Source organism: Bufo bufo, chromosome 8 (assembly GCF_905171765.1).
Source record: "Bufo bufo chromosome 8, aBufBuf1.1, whole genome shotgun sequence".
In the NCBI taxonomy this organism is placed as follows: Eukaryota; Metazoa; Chordata; class Amphibia; order Anura; family Bufonidae; genus Bufo; species Bufo bufo.
Genome location: NC_053396.1, coordinates 25,968,413 through 25,989,466, shown reverse-complemented (window position 1 = coordinate 25,989,466; position 21,054 = coordinate 25,968,413). Strand labels below are relative to the sequence as shown.

General features: G+C 47.7%; 1 protein-coding gene across 3 annotated transcripts in view; it reads left to right on the top strand.

Moving 5' to 3' along the window:
- HCFC1 (host cell factor C1) overlaps positions 1-21,054 on the top strand; it is a 49,021-nt gene that overhangs the window by 17,992 nt on the left and 9,975 nt on the right. The window contains exons 14-22 of one of the 3 annotated variants that reach the window (XM_040405705.1): positions 890-1,029; positions 1,115-1,253; positions 2,322-2,539; positions 3,165-4,896; positions 14,183-14,400; positions 14,501-14,939; positions 15,185-15,733; positions 15,851-15,960; positions 16,045-16,179. In XM_040405705.1, coding sequence (XP_040261639.1) covers positions 890-1,029; positions 1,115-1,253; positions 2,322-2,539; positions 3,165-4,896; positions 14,183-14,400; positions 14,501-14,939; positions 15,185-15,733; positions 15,851-15,960; positions 16,045-16,179 — 3,680 coding nt within the window. Of the gene's footprint in view, positions 1-889; positions 1,030-1,114; positions 1,254-2,321; positions 2,540-3,164; positions 4,897-14,182; positions 14,401-14,500; positions 14,940-15,172; positions 15,734-15,850; positions 15,961-16,044; positions 16,180-21,054 lie in introns of all 3 variants that reach the window. The other 2 variants (XM_040405704.1, XM_040405703.1) reach the window with 2 other exon arrangements.

Sequence of the window (21,054 nt, the reverse complement as noted above, 5' to 3'; positions counted from 1 at the left end):
CATACCTCGGTTGTAACGAGTGGTTATTTCAGTCAACGTTGCTCTTCTATCAGCTTGAATCAGTCGGCCCATTCTCCTCTGACCTCTAGCATCCACAAGGCATTTCTGCCCACAGGACTGCCGCATACTGGATGTTTTTCCCTTTTCACACCATTCTTTGTAAACCCTAGAAATGGTTGTGCGTGAAAATCCCAGTAACTGAGCAGATTGTGAAATACTCAGACCGGCCCGTCTGGCACCAACAACCATGCCACGCTCAAAATTGCTTAAATCACCTTTCTTTCCCATTCTGACATTCAGTTTGGAGTTCAGGAGAATGTCTTGACCAGGACCACCCCCCTAAATGCATTGAAGCAACTGCCATGTGATTGGTTGACTAGATAATTGCATTAATGAGAAATAGAACAGGTGTTCCTAATAATTCTTTAGGTGAGTGTATATTGTATACCTATCTACTCACCTTGTGGCTAAGACATCACTACGATCGATAGATTGAGTGGTGTAATTTTATATGGAAAATTCTTTATGCAATTAATAAACAACTGGTTATATACCATATTTGCAACATACCCAGCCATCTGAGTGCCCTCCACTTTGTGAATCTCTATAATGTATCCACAACTTGTTTGCCATTTTCCTTAGTTGTAATAAGTAGAACTTTTGAGTGCCAATCTCAAAAACGTCTGGATTTCGCAGCTCCTGCAGTCCTCCTTGGTGGAGAGTTGCTGACTTTCAAGGCTTTACATTAATTTATGTTCATCATTTTCAAAAGAAAAAATATTAGGGGTCAAAGATGATTATTTTAAATATCAACCCAATTCATTTTAATGCTAGCACCAGAGCAGTCATATTTTATTACTACCTTGTAACTGCATGCTTTTTATAACAGGTGTTACAAACACTGCTGGGATGAAGTCACCAATCACCATCCTGACAACTAAGATGGTAACATCAGGCACTGGAACTCCTGCTAAAATAATTACCGCTGTTCCCAAGCTTACAAGTCATGGTCAGCAGGGATTAACCCAGGTCTGTGTACAAACATGAGCGGGTTCATTTTCATTCTAAAATACTATTCCACATTCTAAATACGTTTTTTCGTTTACATTAACAGGTTGTTTTAAAGGGGGCACATGGCCAGCCTGGCACTATCCTCCGAACCGTTCCAATGGGTGGCGTCAGACTAGTCACACCTGTAACTGTATCGGCTGTCAAACCTACCGTAACAACCCTAGTTGTTAAGGGTACCACAGGTAATATTCTTAAAATGTTTGCACACATTGTAGAGGTGAAATCTGCTGTAGAGGTGAAACTTGTTGACACCCACACACCCTATCAAATCCAGTTGAACTTGCACTGGACACTCAAACACATGTGAACAAGGCTTTAGACTCTGTTCACATCTCCATTAAGAGATCCAACAGGCACAGAGCAGCCTTATAGATCTCGCAGGATCTGGCGCTGCCGGATCCACTACTTCACCACCGAAGCCTTATTGACTGTGATGAGGGCTGCTGCTGATCCGGCCGCGTTCCTGCATAAATGCTGGGTTTCAGACGGATAAAAACAGTTGCATGCAATGGTTCTTTTGGCCGGCTGGCATTTGCACTGGTTCTCCTTAAGGCCCCTTGCGCGATTTCGCAAACAGTCATTCAGTTTTGTCTGCGATTGCTTTCAGTTGTTCAGTTTTTATAGTGCGGGCACAATACGATTTAATAAGTTTTTCACGCGTGTGATAAAAAAGTACATCTCTTAGCAAACCATCCGTGAAAAAAAACGCATCGCATCCACGCTTGCGGATGCGATTTTCACGCATCCCCATTCAGTTTTATGGGGCCAGCGTTGCATGAAAATCGCTGAATATAGAACATGCTGTGATTTTTCACGCAACGCACAAGTGATTCGTTAAAACCAACGCACATGTACACAGCCCCATTGAAATGAATGAGTCCGGATTCTGTGCGGGTGCAATGCGTTCGTATCACGCATTGCACCGGCGCGGAATACTTGCTCGTGTGAAAGGGGCCTAACAGAGTTGTGAACATGGCCTAAGAGTACTGTGTAAGGATTGGAAAGGAAAATGTGATCCGGCCCATGACAAAAATGGCTCTGCTACAGTATGTGAGACCGTGTTATGTATGGTGCTAAACCCTTGTAGCTGTAACTTTTTCTGTGGGCCTTTTTGGGGGATAAGTATTTTTAATGGCACAATTTAATTTACCATATTTGTGTGTTGAAAAAGGTAACCGACATGTTGCGTTTATTCTACTGTTCAATGCACCAACAGCGATATTACATTTAGTTTTTCTCTTTGTAACCAGGGATGACCAGTTTAGGCACTGTCACAGGGACAGTTTCTTCAAGCCTGGCAGGAGCTGGGGTGCATAACACTGCTTCCCTTGCAACTCCAATAAATACTTTGGGAACCATTGCAACCCTTTCTAGTCAAGTGATTAATCCTGGAGCCATTACAATGTCTGCAGCACAAACTTCTCTGACTGCGGCCTCTGGTCTGAGCACACCAACCATCACTATGCAGGTATGTAGCACGACATTTTATTACATTTCATTTGAAACTGTACCCACACTTATGTCATATAGACAGATCAAAAGGTTTGTACAATTTTTGTTCTGAGTTCAGAGACCCCCCCCCCCCCCCCCCCCCCGTGTTTACTAGAATGAGGAGAGGGAATCGCACATAGCATGTGCTACGAGAGACAAAGTGTTATTGACTCATTAGAAAACCTATGGGGTCATCTCACTGGTGGGGTCTCTGCACTCTAACTCCCACTGATGAAAACTTGACATATCCAAAAATTATTTTTTTTTCAAAGTGCTGTCACACTTTGATTTATATAAGCTGGAGAAGTCATGCACAAATGTACAATTCTATTACAATATGCTGACACTACATTTTGCTTTCTGTTGAATGTTCTCCCTCTGAACAGCTATGCAGTTGGTAGAGAGTAATACTTTAAGGGCAAAGTTACAGCCAGTGCTAATGCTTCCTCATACCCCTTACATATGCGCTGCACCAGTCCTTTTATAGTTTTCGCAATCTATCCCACCTATCCCTTGGTTGAACTTGATGGACTTGTCTTTTTTCAACTGTAGTAACTATGTAATTTTTACTATTATTTTTTATTTTATTTTTTTTCCTTCAGCCAATATCACAACCAACCCAAGTAACGTTAATCACCACTCCTAGTGGGGTTGAAGCACAACCCGTGCATGACCTTCCTGTCTCCATCTTGGCTTCACCAACCAGTGATCAACCCACTGCAACTGTAACTATAGCAGATTCAGGTCAAGGAGACCAGCCGCCGGGCACTGTTACACTTGTGTGTTCCAATCCTCCCTGTGAGACCCATGAAACAGGAACTACAAATACTGCAACCACCACCCTTGTCAACCTCAACAGCCTTGTTCAACAACCAGGTGGCACCTTGCAGTTTGTTTGTGAAGGCCAGGAACCAGGAACATTTGTAGCAACAGCTCTAGGTCAGGCAAATGGCAACATTGTCAGGGTCTGTTCCAATCCTCCTTGTGAAACTCACGAAACCGGAACCACACAAACGTCATCCACAGCAATGGCAAATATCACCAGTGGACAACCAGGGACTGTAGTAAGAATATGTTCTAATCCCCCTTGTGAGACCCACGATACTGGAACCACCCAGACATCAACTACAGCAACGGCAAACATTGGCAGCGGACAGCCAGAAACGGCAGGTAATGTGTGTTCTAATCCACCATGTGAAATTCATGATACCGGCACAACTCCAACTCCCACAACTGCAAGGTCAAATATTGGCACTGAACAGAACGAGCTCTTGCAGAGACAGGCGCATACTCAACCATGTGAGACTTTCCAGACTGTATCTACCTGTACTGTCATGACTGCGCATGCCAATGTTCAGTCGGAAAAGGTACCGCAAGTTTGCTCCAACCCACCTTGTGAAACCCATGAGACGAATGCAACCGACACTGATACTACGGCTTCGTCTAACTTGGAATCAGAGCAGCCAAGTGATGTTGCTAGGGTGTGTATAAATCGACCATCTGAAAATCATGAAACGGGCACTACTCACACGCCAACCACAGCAAGATCAAATATAGGCACAGGACTTTCAGAGAACCAAAATAGAACCCTAAACAACCCACCATGTGAGACTCATCAAACCATTTCCACAAAAACGACCATGTCGGTGCAGGCAAAGTACAGTTCTGGGTCATCTAACCTTATAGAGGTGGAAAATGGTGGTGCGGCATCTACCAAAGATGGTGAAAAGTCAAATCCTGCCAAAACCCAGTCACTCTCCTCGAAACATCCTTGTGAGACTCTGATGACTGGCACTACTCCAACGGCAACCACGGCCAAATCCTGCATGAACTCTGGAACACCTGAAAGTAACCAGCCGCGTTCTGACAGTGATCCTTGTGAGACCCATCAAGCAAATTCCACAAGTACAACTATGAGTTTGTCTGCCGACAAAGCAAGTGATGATGATCAGAGTGCAAAACCAGTATGTTCTAACCCACCTTGTGAGACTCATGAAACTGGTACTACAAACACCCCAAGTACAGCAAGGTCTGGTAATGGCACAGAACAAAACACTGGTGAGACTCATCAGACCACTTCTACAGGGACTGTTATGATGGCGTCTGAATCGCAGCCCAACACTTTAGAACAACGGGTATGCTCCAACCCGCCATGTGAGACCCACGAAACAAACACCACCAACACTGCAACTACATCTTCGTCCAGCATGGGAAGCAATCCACCCCCTGCAGCTCCTACGCAACAGGTCTGCTCAAACCCACCTTGTGAAACGCATGAGACAGGAACAACCCATACTGCCACAACAGTCACCTCCAACATGGGGACGAATCAAGGTAAATTTAAAGCACAGGCACTCAAAGCTATACACTTTTCATAGCTTTAGGCTTTGTGCCTAATTCCTGTTTGGACAGTTATTTAATAGTGTTTTTATTGGGCATGTGCATTGTGCAGATCAGTCCTGAGGATATTATACGTTGTCTTGCTGCATTTGCACAGTGCGTATATCATCAGAACCATGTGCGTGCGCCTGATTCTGCTGGGGAAGAATCCCAGACTCCTCTCTGGTAAGATGTAAGTTGTCTGACTACACAATGCCAGGACCGTCGGTATTAATATAGGCAGTTTGAGCCCAAGCCTATAGACACACTCTCCTGTACAAAAATCTAAAATTCTGTCCAGGAAAGGTGCTCCTGACAGTTGCAGGGTGTGTTAGGCTTGTTTCACACTTACATATGCCATCCGGCCCTAATAATCATGATGGGGTCTGGCAGTGAAACGTCCGGACAAATCTTGCTGCATGCAGCGTTTTTTGTCTGGTTTGTTCCTGTTATTCTATGCTGGACCAACCTACTGGCAGTGTGAAATAGGCCTTAAAAGAAGGCTCTGATGCACAAGAATAATCTCTTCCCCCCATATCAGAGCTTCTTTCTAATGTCCATGTGTGAAGAGCACACGACCAGGACGCATTTTGGATGCAAATATAAAATGCTTCTGCTTGCAAACAAATAGATCTTGAAAATAATATGAGTAATGGAAACAGTGTATTAGAAAGTTGCATGAGACCAGGTTCCGGGTGTTTGTATGTTTTCTGTATCTGAAACATGTATGCTACCACATCTACATTCTCTCCAGTGAAGAAAGCACAGTTCGAAGGATTCATATTTGGATGTTTCATCTGCTACTGTAGTAGTCTAAAAGTTGAAAATGAATGGCAAGCAGGTCAAACGTCCAAAGACGAAGTCTTTTAACTCAGTTTGCTTCACAACACACGTGAACTCGGGCAGGTGCAGATGATATTTAGGGTGTATTCACACGAGCGGATTTGTGGAAATTTGTGCAACTGTCCCATTCCTCTGAATGGGGCTTTTAGAAATTCATGTGCTTCCAAACAAACCTGTTCAAGTGAATGAAACCGACCTTCCGACTTGAAAATTTCTGCCACAATCTGCAGCATGTCAATATACCCAAATTCTGTATGTTTTATAGAACATTTTGGTTTAAAAAAAAAAAAAAAAAAAACTTGCCCTGTTTTATGTTACTGCCTGAGATCGCCTATTTGGAAGTCTCAGTCTACATACAACTGGATTGTGTTGTGTGCAGATAAAAGGGATTGGTCAATTTATGGGAATATTACCTACATGGCAAAACTGTGCATGCTGTTAAGAAGGCCCCGAGCCTTAGCTGTCTAAGGCTGGACTGGTTCAGGTACTGTTCAGCACCGAGCAGAAGAGGATGGCTAAGACAGTGGTCACGTAAGTACCCTTGGATGGCGGCCGCTGTGTTCTAAAGAAGTTTTATGTTCTGACAAAATAGTGAGGTTAAAATGGTTATCAGAGTAGTAATCCTAGATTAAAGGGGCTCTGCAGTTTTTTTAAACTGATCTATCCTCTGGATAGATCATCAGCATCTGATCAGCGGGGTTCCGACCCCCCAGGACCCCCGCCGATCAGCTGTTTGAGAAGGCATTGGCCCTGGCAGTAGTGACGTGGCCTTCTCGCTGTTTACCGCAGGACCAGTGACGTCACGACTAGTATCACTGGCCTGGGCACGACTAAGCTCCATTCAAGTGAACAGAGCTTAGCCGCGCCCAGGCCAGTGATACTAGTCGTGACGTCACTGGGCCTGCGGTAAACAGCGAGAAGGCACTACTGCCAGTGCCGCCGCCTTCTCAAGCAGAGGATAGATCATCAGTTTAAAAAAAACTGCAGAACCCCTTTTAAGTACGGTACTGTATGGTTTTTAAAGCCTGCCCAGTTTGCGGAAGAGACCTGCCCCTCATATTTAAAGTGAACCTGTCAGGTGTTTTCTGCTACCCTGTCTTGAGAGCACAGGGTATGATGGCGGGAGAGAAGCTGAGCTCGGTGATCTATATAGGATTATTTTGTGCAGGATTTGAGTAAAAAGCACAGGACTCCTAGAAGAGACGGTGAGGGTCCTGATTACCCCAGCATCACACAGGGATAGCCTACTGTTGTAAAAACACTCATATCGGGGATGTCTGTCAGGATTTTCTGATGGGATTTAGGTCTTTTGTTTTCTTGAAACTGTCCAGTTTCACACGAGTGTATTTAGTGTGAGAAATGTGCTCCATGTGTTAGAAGTATCTCCCGTCCTGAATGCTGCTCCTGTGATACGGACTTGCGCCATTATAATGATTTATAGTGCTGTGTGTTCCTGCTGACCCTAAACTCTTAATTATTTGTACTGACTGCATACTGAGAGTGTTAATTCATTACGCTAAATGCACACGATCAGGATTGCGTGCGGTCACGTACATTGTATTCTATGAGAATTTGAAATTCTCAATGCACACGATGCGGATTTTGATCTGCGGTGTGGATTTTAAAATCTGCATCATGTTCAAAATCTGCATCAATTTATTTTTCCTGACCGGATTTTCTTCATTCACTTAGTAAAATCCGCACCTAATCTGCACCAATTGATGTGGATTGACCGCACAGATTTGCCTGCGAACACCTGCAGATTTTAGTGCGGATTCTCCGCACAATGGCGTGCGTCCAGATCATAGGAGCAGCATTCAGGACGAGAAATACCTTTGACGCACTGAATGTACTTGTGTGAAATCAACCTTTTTGTATGAATTTTTGTATTCCATGGATCAATGAAAAACAGACCACTCATGGATGGCATGGGTTTTCACTTACCCAATGGCTCACAGACATCTGAAAAAACATGCAGAATTCAATGAACCGCTGTGCTGTCCATTGGGAACATGGACGTGAATCACGCTCATTTTGCTGCCAGATAGGACACGCGATAGGGTCACTTAAAGAGGACATTTAATCTAAACTAAGTATACACACATGGGATCTCCCTGCACTTACTATTATCCCTGGGCGCCACTCCGTTCTCCCAGTATAGGCTCCGGTATCTTCCGATTTTCCGCTCAATCGGGAAGAGCCTGCTCTTGTTCTCCTGGGCGTCTCCTTCTCCGAGGCTGCAGCGCTCAGCTCATAGCCTGAGAGGTGTTTTTTCTCGCAGAAAATTCCAGAGAACCCCTTCAAATTACTGCAGAATGTACATGCACCTGTACTTGTGATCAAAATATTCTTAAAGGTACTATTACACCAGCAGATGTTATACAGATCACAATAAACGATTGAAGATGTAGCAGCTCATTAGCAATGAAAATTTTGCTTATGCACATAATCGTTCATACTTGCGGTCATTACTAGTTTGCTTTTAAATCGTTTATTACATGTAAAGATGGTGGACGAGCGTGGCCTGTCGCGGCATGTGTGAGACACACATGTAAAGCGTTCCTGCCAGTATCCTGACAAACCTGTACACGGTACCTGTAATTCGCATCCTGGAGCGACAAGAGAGTGGGGAGACCTGCAAGACAATAGTAAGGAGTCCTTTGGAGCAAAGAATAATGCCCAGGAAGGCCAAATCGGCACCCAGAACAAAGTGGGAGATACAGCCACAACATGGCGTCGGTGAGGAAGAAGGGGAGTCGTGATATAGCTGTGCGGCTCAGCAGTTATGCCCGCGCTTCTGATGAGGGAAAGGAGAGGCACAGAGACTAGGTGGTGGCGGATTTCTCGTCAGATGAAGGGGAGAGATCTTCAGCAGAAGAAAGCAGAGATGATGGGGCCCGGGCATGTACAACGCCTGGTAAGCAAACACGGGCAGCCATCGAAGGATATGTTTCTTCTGAAAAGGACCCGACTCTGAAAGATGTTATGTCGGCAGTGGCACATTGTAACACCACTCTAAGTGGGGGGGCTTAAGAGAGGACTTATCACTCATAAGGAATGATTTACATAAAATTGCAGAGAGAACCACTGAAGTGGAAACACGGGCGTCTGGCCTGGAAGATGAAACCGGCCCTCTCAAAATGGCGGCCAAGACGACCGCTCGTGATATTGCTGCTCTGTTCGCCAAAACAGACGACCTGGAGAATAGGTCTCGGCGCAACAACATCAGAATTGTGGGTGTCGCAAAAGTTCATATCGTCTCTTTATGCTGTGAAATGGGCACACGGGGTGCCCACGAGACCGTCTCCCCAGGGAGACCACCATGTCCGATTCTAGCGAAAATACTTTATTTCAAAGACAGGGACACTATATTGAGACAAGCACGAGATCATCCAGATTTAGTTATTGGTGGAGTACAGATTTCATTCTTTCAAGACTATTCCACTGAAGTCCAGAAAAAAAGGGTGCGTTTCCTGGATATCATGTGGCTTCTTCAAATTCCATACTCCATGATGTTCCCGGCGGAATTGAGGGTGGCGGCCATGGGTACCACGCAATTCTTTGATCCGGAGGAGGCGCTGAAATGGCTAGATCTACACGAGAACCAAGTGAAGACGAAGGACGCTGGCACATGAAGATAAGGAGATCCTGTGGAGGAGTCGCTTTACTATCTTCAGCTTTTTTTATTTTTTCCTTGTTGGGGGTGTCCACCTCTGTTTATATGGTTTGTCTCCTTCCCTTTTCCCTTTATCCGATACAGTGGGAAAAGGAGATGACTGTTCCAGAGGTGCAGACCTGAATGGGACTTGTACTTGAAAGGTACCAACAGGAGCGAGAGTGTCATGTGTGACTTTATCAAGAGACTAGTCCGTGTGACTCTAGGCACAGGGCTGGGCTATGCTGCACATTATGTTGGGCATGTTCGGGAGAGTTTGCTCAGGTTGGGGGAGGTTATATGGTCCATTACAAGCCACTTGGCCTGATGTTTTCTAATTGGGGGGTTAAAAGGGCCGGGAGGGAGGGTTTACCACACTTCAGCATGGATTGGTTACCAGGGGTAGGGCACGGATTGATGTGCCAGTGGATTTATGCTATGAGACATAACTACTGGAAAATATTAAGAAATAACTCGCACGACTAAGATAATTAGCTGGAATGTGAGGGGAATGGCCGATGCAACGAAACACCAGAGTATATTTACTTGATGCGGTTTCGTCCAGCTATATACTGTCTAAAAGAGACCCACTTGACCAAGCAGTCGTTACATACTGTAAAGAAGGCATGGGTGGGCTTCTCATCGCATGCGATGTTCTCCTCGTATTCTAGGGGGGTAAGCATCTTAATTCATAAGTGTTCGTTTTGAATGTTTGCGGGAACATGTCGACTCTGAAGGGAAGCTCATATGTTTATTTTGCACTGTGGATGCAGTGCGAATGATTTTGGTGGTATATATTCCCCCTACATTCTCGGTGGTTCCCTTGAGACTTTTATATTGGATATCTTAGCTCAATATGCAGGGATTCCTTGGTTGATCGTCTATTTTAATAATGTGCCGGACAAGGGGGTGGATAGATGTAGAGCGCTTAGTATTGGTAGACTTCCAGGACCATCTCCTATTTACAATATTATGACAGAGATAGGTTTGTTAGATATTTGGAGACTACAGCACCCTGCGGAACGCAGTTATTCATGTAATTTGTCTACTTATGCCTCTCTATCGACAATTGATTTGGCTCTAGTTAACAATGCCATGTTTCCATTAATACACTCCACGGAATACCTCCCTAGATTCCTTTCGGATCACTCCCCTTTATAGGTGAAATTATCCTTGTCTATTGGTACTAGGTCAGGACCCAAGATGTGGAGGTGTATTGCTTTCTGGCAGCAAGTTCTGGGCGATATGAAGGACGTTGAGGGTGCATTGAGGGAATACTTTTCCTTTTTAATGCAGATACAGCATCAATACACACTATATGGGAATGCTATGAAAGGCTTTTTAAGAGGGATATTGATCCAATCTATCTGCAGGCATAAATCTCATTCTAGGAAAGTAGATGTCCGCATGCATGAAAGGGTAAAGGAATCTGAATCGACATTTGTTTCAGCTCCCTCATTGACCTCTAGTATACACTTAACCCCTTAGGGACCCATGACGTATCGGTACGGCATGGTTCCCGAGTCCTTAAGGGCCCATGACCTACCGGTACGTCATGTGGTGGTCCGATCACCGCCGCCCGGCAGGTGGTGATCGGAACAAGGTGCCTGCTCAAATCTGCAAATCAATGCAGGAAGCACTCATTGTGGTGATACCTAAGCCGGGGAAGGATCCCAAACTACTGGACTCATATAGGCATATTTCGTTGCTTGCAGCGGACGTTAAGATACTGGCCAAGACTCGCGTTGAGACTATCCAAAGTGATATTGTCCATAATCCACTGATATCAGACTGGATTTATGCCCCAAAAATCTACTGCTATCAACATACGTAGAGTCTTCACCAGTCCACAGTTTCGGGCGGAGATGGGGCAATCCTATCACTTGACGCCGCTAAGGCATTCGATAGTGTGGAATGGGGATATTTGTGTTGTATGCTTCGCGCAATGGGCTTTGGTCAGATGCAAGAGCACGCATTAGATCAAATGGGGGGGGGGGGGGGGAGTGAGAGAATCTTCATTCTTTAAGCTAGCTAGAAGGACCAGTCAGGGGTGTCCACTGTCCCCTTTATTGTTTACAGTAGGGATTGAACCACTTGCAGCAGCAGTATTTGGCTCCCCAGTGATAAAGGGCTTCCAATATGGATCAGTCCACAACAAAATGGATATGTATGCAGATGACACTCCGCTGTTTTTGGGGGATACGTCCACATCTGTCAGAGACAATGTCGCTGATTGGCCGATTCGGGGAGCTGTCTGGTTTGACTATAAACTGTCATAAGTCGGCACTTTTGTTTCTGGATGGTCAGATCTCCTCGACAGCTGATCTAGAGAGCAATATTCCCTGTTAAAACGATTAAATATTTGGGGATAAACATTTCACCTCGTCTGGAGGACTTTGAGGAGCTGAATCTAACACCAATGGTTGCAAAGTTTAGACTCGAGTCCCAGACATGGTGTAAATTGTTCCTGTCAGTGGTGGGGAGAGTTAACCTTCTAAAAATGATGCCCCGGTCTGGATATCACTAGATGGAGTTCATTTTCTGGAACCTATTTTCAGGGAGTTGGTATGGAGAAGAGGTCACCCTAGAATTAAATTGGAAACCTTACAGCATGCGAAAGCAGCGGGTGGTCTGGCGTTGCCCAATCCCTGGATATATTACTTGGCAGCACAATGTCAGCACTTGGACATATCTGGGTAACATGGACATGACGGGCCAAATACTTTGTCACAAAATGGGTGGAAGGGAGCTCCTGTTGGGTGTTAGAAGGGTCGGGAATACCGCTAGTGGATAAACGTACTCTGCTTGTTCGGCTGATGAGGAAAGCATGGGAGAAATCCAAACAATTGAGGGGAGTTACAGAATTTACTCCCTTATGGAACAACCACATGCTTCCTGAATTCCTCCCTTTTAAAGTGTTTTCGACATTGGCAGATCAAAGGAGTGATTGGGCGACCTGCTAGACAAGGGGGTGCTTAGAACATTCACCAACCTACAGGAGACCTATAATCTACCAAGGAACAGCTTCTATCAATACTTGCAAATATGGCACGCATTTAACGAAATGTTTAAAAACCATAGTGATATGATGCATAGGGATACCTCCTTACAGTTTATGGTAGGGAGGGGCGATAAAAGGGGACTAATATCCATAATTTATCAAATGCTCTTGGATAAATTCCTGGAGGCACATCCACTATCCAGAATGAGAGGGTGGGCGAGATACCCAAAGAACAATGGGATGACATCCTAGAGGCCATTCCAAAAGTGTCATTGAGTGAAAGTGGGAAATTGTCGCAACTATTTATCATACATAGGGTTTACAAAACTCCAGAGTTTTTACATCGTATTTGCATCCGTTCTGATGCCAAGATGTTAGATGGAACCAGCAGATTTATTACACATGCTATGGCAGTGCTCGAGACTGGATAGTTTCAAGACGGGTGTACTAGAGTTAATAAGAAAAAAAAAAACTTCAGGAGTTCCTCAGGAGCCTAAAATATATGTATTCTGGGATATATGACGAAGATTGGAGTGGATGAGACAGATAGGATAGCGCTGGGACGGCTATTATATGTAGCCAGGATCCAAGCATGTTTCCCCGGGATTGGAAGAGTTCAGAAATAAAAGTAAACACGATGCTGACGTATGAGAAAATGGTTTTCTTGAAGCGGGGTTGTCCTCAAAAACTTGAAAAGCTCTGGAATCGATGGCTGAGCAATATTGGTTAACCCTTAAATGGTCGGTCAATGCTGAAGGGTGGGGGAGGGCGTTTGGGGTATGTTGGGAGTTGTGCTTAAGGGCACTGTTTATAATAGAAAATGTTTCCAATATCTGAAGGAAATTATTCTCTGTAATCATATGAACACAATATGTAGCTACATTTTGTACTTGATTGTATAAAGGGGCTTTAATGGTAAATTTCAAAAAGCTATTTACAAAAATGATCTGATAAAAAAAAAAAAAAGATTGTGGACAGATGCCTTGTCAAGAGGGTGCTATGAGATCTTTAGCGAGAAACGCAGAGAAAAGGAGCTCATAGTACCAAAAGAATAATACATTTTATTAAAGCATGATTAAAAATGACATAAATAGAGAAAGCAAATAAGTGATGCCGTTAAACATGGTAACACAAAAGCGCCACCCCGGGAGGGAAGCACACGGATCAAAAAATAGATGCAATATGTCTATAAAGCATGAGAATCAATGCTGGGTACAGTACCCAACCCATGCGAGAATAATAAGACCAATGAGTGCCAGGTGAGACAGTGGTCGACACAAACACTCCCAATGGCAGTGAAAGGTGTGCAGATGCTAATAACGATGGAAATATGCTGCAGACAAAGCATGAAAGACCTGGTGTAAATAAACAACAAGGTCAAGTGGCCTAAGGAGAGTAGCGGAGGACCAGAGCTCACCTGAAGTAGACCGTGTGCAACGAGACCCAGGGTGGCGCTACCCCATCTTTAGCGAGTAGATGACTCCATACGAACGGATCTATTAATGGAGCGATAATACATTTTTTTTTTTTTTTTTAGCTGTAAGATCAGTGGACAAGAAATGAGCGATTTTTGTCACTCGTCTTTGAATTGTTCATACTTAAATCACATGATTCTCGTTAATTTTCGCTTGCATGCACAAGAACTATATTCTCACTCCGTGTAATAGGACCTTTAGTTATTTACAGTGTTATAAAATTGACACCTTTTTTAAATTGGTTTATGACCCTTTTTATCTTTTTAGACCAGACCCCAGCTGCAAATGGGCAAGGAGAGGAGGAGACTGTACCCACTGAGGAATCTGCTTCAAGTAGCACCCCCAGTGACTCCGCTGCAACGTCCTCTGTGACTATTGTAGCAGTGGAAGCCTCTTCTTCTCCAGTACATTCAGCAGTTCCAGTTGTCTCCAGGGCAGTGACAACTGTAACACAGTCAACACCAATACCTGGTCCTTCTGTACCAGTAAGTTTATGGGAGTGTATACTTCATGTCTTTTAAAGCCTTTTTACTTTTCTTAATTTTTAGTCTGAGATTAATCATTCACCTTTTCCTCTCCTCCTAGAATATTGGATCTTTGACTGACCCACCCACGGAAGACAGCGTGCAGGGTTCAGAATCGGTCCCTTGCGCTGAACAGAGTGAAGCTCCCATCTCTGCTGACATCCTCCAGCCTCCTGAAGATGTTCAGGCAGAGCCAGAGGCACAGCCTATGGACACTGCGGTGCCGGAGCATACCGAAGCAGAGCTACAAGCTGCAATGGAAGCAGAACATGCTCAGGAGGCTGCTGCAGCCGCCGAGCAGCAGGCTGTAGAACAGTTGTCCCTCCCTCAGGAACTTATGGCAGAGGGGCAGACAACCACGCTCATGGTCACAGGGTTAACACCAGAAGAACTGGCAGTTACAGCTGCAGCTGAAGCTGCTGCCCAAGCTGCTGCCACAGAAGAGGCTCAAGCCCTGGCTATTCAGGCCGTGCTGCAGGCTGCACAGCAAGCAGTGATGGGTAAGTCCTATAGCGTGTGTTATTGATGAAATCAGAACCATCTAGTTTGCAGTGTGTAGCTAATATTGGACAAACCCATAAATCGTATTGTAATATCAATAGAGGCGCTTAATGGTAATTATAAATGCATAAGGAAGAAAACTTGACAAGTGTATATATTGAGCTGTGGTAGAATATCTGAATAGATTTTTGTCTCGGTCTTCTGCAACTCGTATCTGTTTTTGTCCCTATGGGTTTCCAAGCAGCAGCTGGAGAGCCAATGGACACCTCTGACGTGGCTCATGCGGAGCTGCGTCATCTGACGTCTGAAGGACCCACCACCACGATACCCATAGTTCTAACGCAGCAAGAACTTGCAGCATTGGTTCATCAGCAGCAACAGCTACAAGAAGCCCAACATCAGCAACAGTTACAGCAGCAGCTTCAACAGCAACAGTTGCAGCAGCAGCAACAGTTGCAGCAACAATTGCAGCAGCAACAACAGTTGCAGCAACAGCAGCAGATACAGCAACAGCAGTTACAGCAGCAGCAGCTACAGCAGCAGCAATTACAGCAGCAGCAGCTACAGCAACAGCAGTTACAGCAGCAGCTACAGCAACAACAGTTACAGCAGCAGCAGCTACAGCAACAGCAGTTACAGCAACTTCAGATCCAGCAATTGCACCATGTTCCTACGGAGGCCTTGGCACCAGCAGACAGCCTCAATGACCCTGCCAGTGAAAGCAATGGACTTAATGAGCTTACTAGTGCAGTGACCAGTGCTGTGTCGCTTCTGCCATCTACTGCTACAGACAGTAAGTCTTATTATAATCTCTAATAAAGTAGCAGAGCACACTTAATTTTATAGGCTAGTAAATTGTAGGTAAATGACTTGTGTTTAACAGATTCTGACCCTAACATTTCCTTTAAAGGTTTGGCTCCTACGAACACATTCACTGCACCTCAACCTGTGGTGATCGCTAGTCCTGCCAAAATGCAGGCGGCAGCAGCACTTACCGAAGTGGCAAACGGCATTGAGTCAGTAAGTAAAACTAGTATTGGAATGCTCATTGTGCCAAAAGGTGCTTCAGAGAAGATATATTTTGTTTTATATTTCTTTTAATAGAAGCAAGACTCTCAACCACAGCAGCCGAAAGCTCCGTTAAAAAAAGAGAACCAGTGGTTTGACGTAGGCGTTATCAAAGCTACTAATATGATGGTCACACATTACTACTTACCTGCTGATGATTCTACTAATGATGTGAGTAGCAGAGTATTTTCTTATGTAATGCTAACTTAATAGGATGAGTATTGTGGATGACTGACAATGATTTCAGTGTTGAGGTATGATCACACAGCAGGTTTTTCACGTGCGTTCTGTTCCTGATATTTGCATGGAATCTGCTTAAAATCCATCCTCCTACTCCCACCCATTGTTAATGGATTTTCTCGTGCATGGCATTGGGGGACACAGCACCATGGTATATGCCCAGCTGCCACTAGGAGGCTGACACTAGAAACAAAAAAGTGTTGGCTCCGCCCAGGTGGGCTATACCCCTCTGCAAGAGCCGAGATACACCAGTCTAGTTCTAGTGTCCGTAGGAGGCACACATGACCTGTTTTTCGCAGGTCATCCTGCTAATTTTTATTTTTTATTTTACTCTTTTTTTCTCTTTTTATCTGCAGGTTTCTTCCTGATGCAGGGGTGGCTCCATCGTGTTCCACTTTAGTTGCCCCCATGCGGGCGCGTACTCAGGTACCCTGCAGCCACCCAGTCCCCACCTTATCTGCTTCCGCAGTGGAATTCCGGCGGACCCACGGCTCCCGTGTTGAGTCCGCCGAGGGGGTGGTCATTGCTGCGCCCGAAAACGTCGGAAGGTGAGTATGGCAGTATCCCCTACTTCCTCCCGGATCCCCCCCTCCCCCCGTCTCCTTGTGGCCTGACCCCTAGCTAGGGAGCACTGCATGCTCTTTTTCCTCCCCTGGCGTCATTTTTGCGCGGGGACTTCTCTTGGGGGCACCTTTTTGTTTCTAGGGCCTGGCCCTTTAAGACGGCCGTTTAGTCTCCTTCCCGCTCTGTCGGGTTTCGGACGCGCTTCTGTGGGACTCCTGCTCTTACCTGGCCTTCCTGAGTGGCTAACGGCCCCCCCCCCCCCCATCGGCGCTGTGTCCCCGTTTCTGCTGCTGCCTCCGGACGTCACCGCGGACGTCCGTTTCTGGCAGTTTTTTTCTACTACAGGCCCCGGCTTTACTGCCACCTAGGCCGCAGGTCACGTGGGGCGGAGCTCCGCCTTCTGCCTTCCCGGGCTTTTCTCCTTCTCCCTCCCCTCTCTGGGTGGTGCCCTGGGAGGCGCTTTTTTCTTGCCAATCCAGCACCAGTGCGGGCTGCTGGGTGGGCGTGTCTTACTACATCTACCGGCTCCTGTCCTGCCTGCAGCTGTCGCCATCTTGCAGCTTCTCCTGAGATTCGGCTTTCTGGACGCGCTTCTGTGGGACACAGCACCTTGGGTCTGGTAGGCAGCCTCTGGCTGACTCCTTTTTTGCTTTGCAGGCTCCACCACCCGCCCTCATGTCTTCTTCTGGTCGGGCCCCCACTCCCCCTGCCCGCATTTCCACTCATTACGCTTGTTCCATGTGTAATAGAAAGTTCCCATGCGGCCAGTCTACCTCTCTCTGCGTGCAGTGCCTCCCCCCCCAGGCCCACCCAGTCCGCCCCTGCGGCCCCCTCTTTGACTGTCCTTCCGGAATGGGCTGCTACTCTATCCCAGGCCATAGGTAATCTTGCCAGCCTCTCCCAATCCCTAGCGCAGTCCTTGGACCGCTTGCCCGCTCAGATTGCGGCCGCCTCGGGCAGGGACCCTCCCGCTGGGGATGTCCGTTCTCACTCTGGTACGCGGTCCCGCAAGCGACCTCGTACAGTCTCGGCCGGGTCCCACTCTTCCTCAGCTACCCCAGATCACTCCCCGGTTAGGTCTGAGTCGGGCGAAATTTCTTCTTCAGCCGCTTCCGATCTTCCGCCGGGACGGTTCTTCCTGACGTCGCCCCCCAGGTCCCCCCCTGGGGCAGAAGATTTTTTTCAAGCCATTCGTTCCCTTCGCTCTCTAGGGGTCATCGTTCCGGTTCCAGAGTCAGAACGCTTTCGGGGGTTCTATTCGAATCTGTTCACGGTTCCCAAGAAGGACGGGTCCGTCACTTTCGTATGGAATCCCTCCGGTCGGTGATCGCCTCCTTGGAGTCGGACGAGTTCCTGTCGTCCATTGACATTCAGGACGCCTTTCTCCACGTCCCCATTGCCCTCTCCCACCAAAGGTTCCTTCGCTTCGTGGTAGGTTCTCTTCATTTCCAATTCGTAGCCCTGGCCTCCGCTCCGAGGGTCTTCACAAGGTGTTGGCGCCTCTCATGGCCCTTCTACGTGCCAGGGGGGTCGCCTTGGTACCTTACCTGGACGACCCTCTGATTCGGGCCCCGTCGTTGGAGGACAACCTGTCCAGCCTGCACATCACCCTCTCTGCTCTTGCCCAGTTCGGGTGGCTCGTCAACCACTCCAAGTACTCCCTCGTCCCATGCCAGAGGATGCCCTTCCTGGGCATGATCTTCGACACTCGCCTCGGGCGGGTGTTTCTCCCCCCAGAGAAGATTGCCTCCCTTCAGGCGGGGGTGACGCTTCTCCGCGGCCCGTCCACCCTGACTATCAGGACGTGTATGCGCGTCCTGGGGAGGATGGTGGCTTCCTTCGAAGCCATTCCCAATTCCACTCCCGGGACCTTCAGTTGTTCATCCTATCCAGGTGGGACAAGTCCCAGGCAGGTCTCGATCGCCTGGTTCGTCTCCCTCTCTAGCTTCGCCAGGACCTTTCCTGGTGGCTGCTTCCTCGCACGGTGTCCCTGGGCCGTTCCTTCCTTCCCCCCAGTTGGCGGGTGATCACGACGGACGCCAGCCTCTCGGGTTGGGGAGCGGTCCTCGACTCTCTCACAGTCCAGGGTCTTTGGTCTGCTCAGGAGTCCTCCCTGCAGATAAATGTGCTCGAGCTCAGGGCGATTTTCCTGGCACTGTCTCACTGGACCCCACGTCTTCCCGGTCCGGGTTCAAACGGACAATTCCACCGCCGTGGCTTATCTGAACCACCAAGGGGGCACCAGGAGCGTGATGGCCTTGCAGGAAGCCTCCCATATCCTGCGCTGGGCGGAGATCCGCGTTCCCGTCCTCTCCGCGGTACACATTCCCGGGGTCGACAATTGGGCGGCAAACTTCCTCAGTCGTCAGCTAGTCGACCCGGGCGAATGGTCTCTACACCCAGAGGTGTTCCTCCAACTTTGTCACCGATGGGGAACTCCGGCCGTGGATCTTTTCGCGTCACGTCTCAACCACAGGATCCCGCGCTATGTCGCGCGGTCCAGAGACCCTCAGGCTTTCGCGGTAGACGCCCTAGTTCTGCCTTGGTCTCAGTTCAACCTTCTGTACCTGTTCCCCCCCCCATTCCTCTCCTGCCCCGAGTGCTCAAGCGTCTCAAGGCAGCCCGGGTTCCGGCAATCCTGGTGGCCCCGAATTGGCCCCGCAGGGCGTGGTACGCAGATCTAGTGTTTCTGCTCGCCGACGTCCCGTGGCGACTTCCTCTGCGCCACGATCTCCTTTCACAGGGCCCTCTGTCCCACCCGAATTTACCTCAGCTTCGTTTGACGGCGTGGCTGTTGAGACCGCGGTCTTGAAGTCCCGTGGCCTCTCGGATTCTGTCATTCAGACGATGCTTCACGCTCGCAAACCCCAGTTAGCCCGTATTTACTACCGGACCTGGAGAGCGTATTTTGCCTGGTGCGAGTCTGGGCGTTTCCGCCCTCTCCGTTTCTCCGTCCCTAACGTTCTGGCCTTCCTTCAGGCCGGTTTTGAGAAGGGTCTTCGCCTGGCTTCCCTCAGAGGACAGATTTCGGCCCTCTCAGTCCTTTTCCAGCGTCCCGTGGCCTCGCGGGCTCAGGTTAGGACTTTTCTACAGGGTGTCGCTCGCCGAGCCCCTCCCTTTTGTTTTCCAGTGGAGCCGTGGGACCTGAATCTCGTCCTTGACGCCCTTCAGTCTTCTCCCTTCGAGCCTTTGACAGAGATATCTCTGTCGTTTGTCTCGCTCAAGGTGGCCTTCTTAGTGGCAGTCACCTCCATCCGCCGGGTTTCCGAACTGGCGGCGCTTTCTTGCCGTTCGCCTTTCCTGGTTTTCCATTAGGACAAGGTGGTGTTGCGTCCCGTTCCCTCTTTTCTTCCAAAGGTGGTTTCCTCGTTTCATATCAATGAAGAGATCGTCCTTCCCTCTTTCTGCCCTAATCCTTCTCACCCTAGGGAGAAATCCCTCCATTGCCTTGATGTTGTTCGGGCCCTTCGCCTCACGGAACCCTTCCGTCGTTCAGATTCCCTTTTCGTGGTCCCGGCGGGTCCTCGTAAGGGTTTGCCTGCCTCCAAGGCCACCATCTCTCGCTGGGTTCGGTCGGCTGTCAAGGAGGCCTATATCGCAAAGGGCCGTGCTCCCCATTCCAGGTTGACCGCTCATTCGACTAGGGCAGTTGGGGCTTCCTGGGTGGTGCGTCATCAGGCATCTGCTTCCCAGGTCTGCCGGGCCGCCACCTGGGCGTCAGTTCACACTTTCTCTAAGTTTTACCATATTCATTCCCTGGCTTCCGCTGACGCTAGCCTGGGGCGCAAGGTTCTGCAAGCAGCTGTGCTTTAGATTGGCGACATGGCGTTCTTCTTCCCTCCCTCAGGGACTGCTTTGGGACGTCCCATGGTGCTGTGTCCCCCAATGCCATGCACGAGAAAAATGGATTTTTTGTACTCACCGTAAAATCCTTTTCTCGTAGTAGGCATTGGGGGACACAGATCCCGCCCATTTTCTTTTTGAGTTTCTTCTTGTTTGTGGTCGTTGGGTTTCCCCAGTTGAAGACTTGTTGGCGTTCAGTTTCTGTTTGTTCAGGTGTGGCGTTCCTACTGCTTTTGTACCGACTGGTGTATCTCGGCTCTTGCAGAGGGGTATAGCCCACCTGGGCGGAGCCAACACTTTTTTGTTTCTAGTGTCAGCCTCCTAGTGGCAGCTGGGCATATACCATGGTGCTGTGTCCCCCAATGCCTACTACGAGAAAAGGATTTTACGGTGAGTACA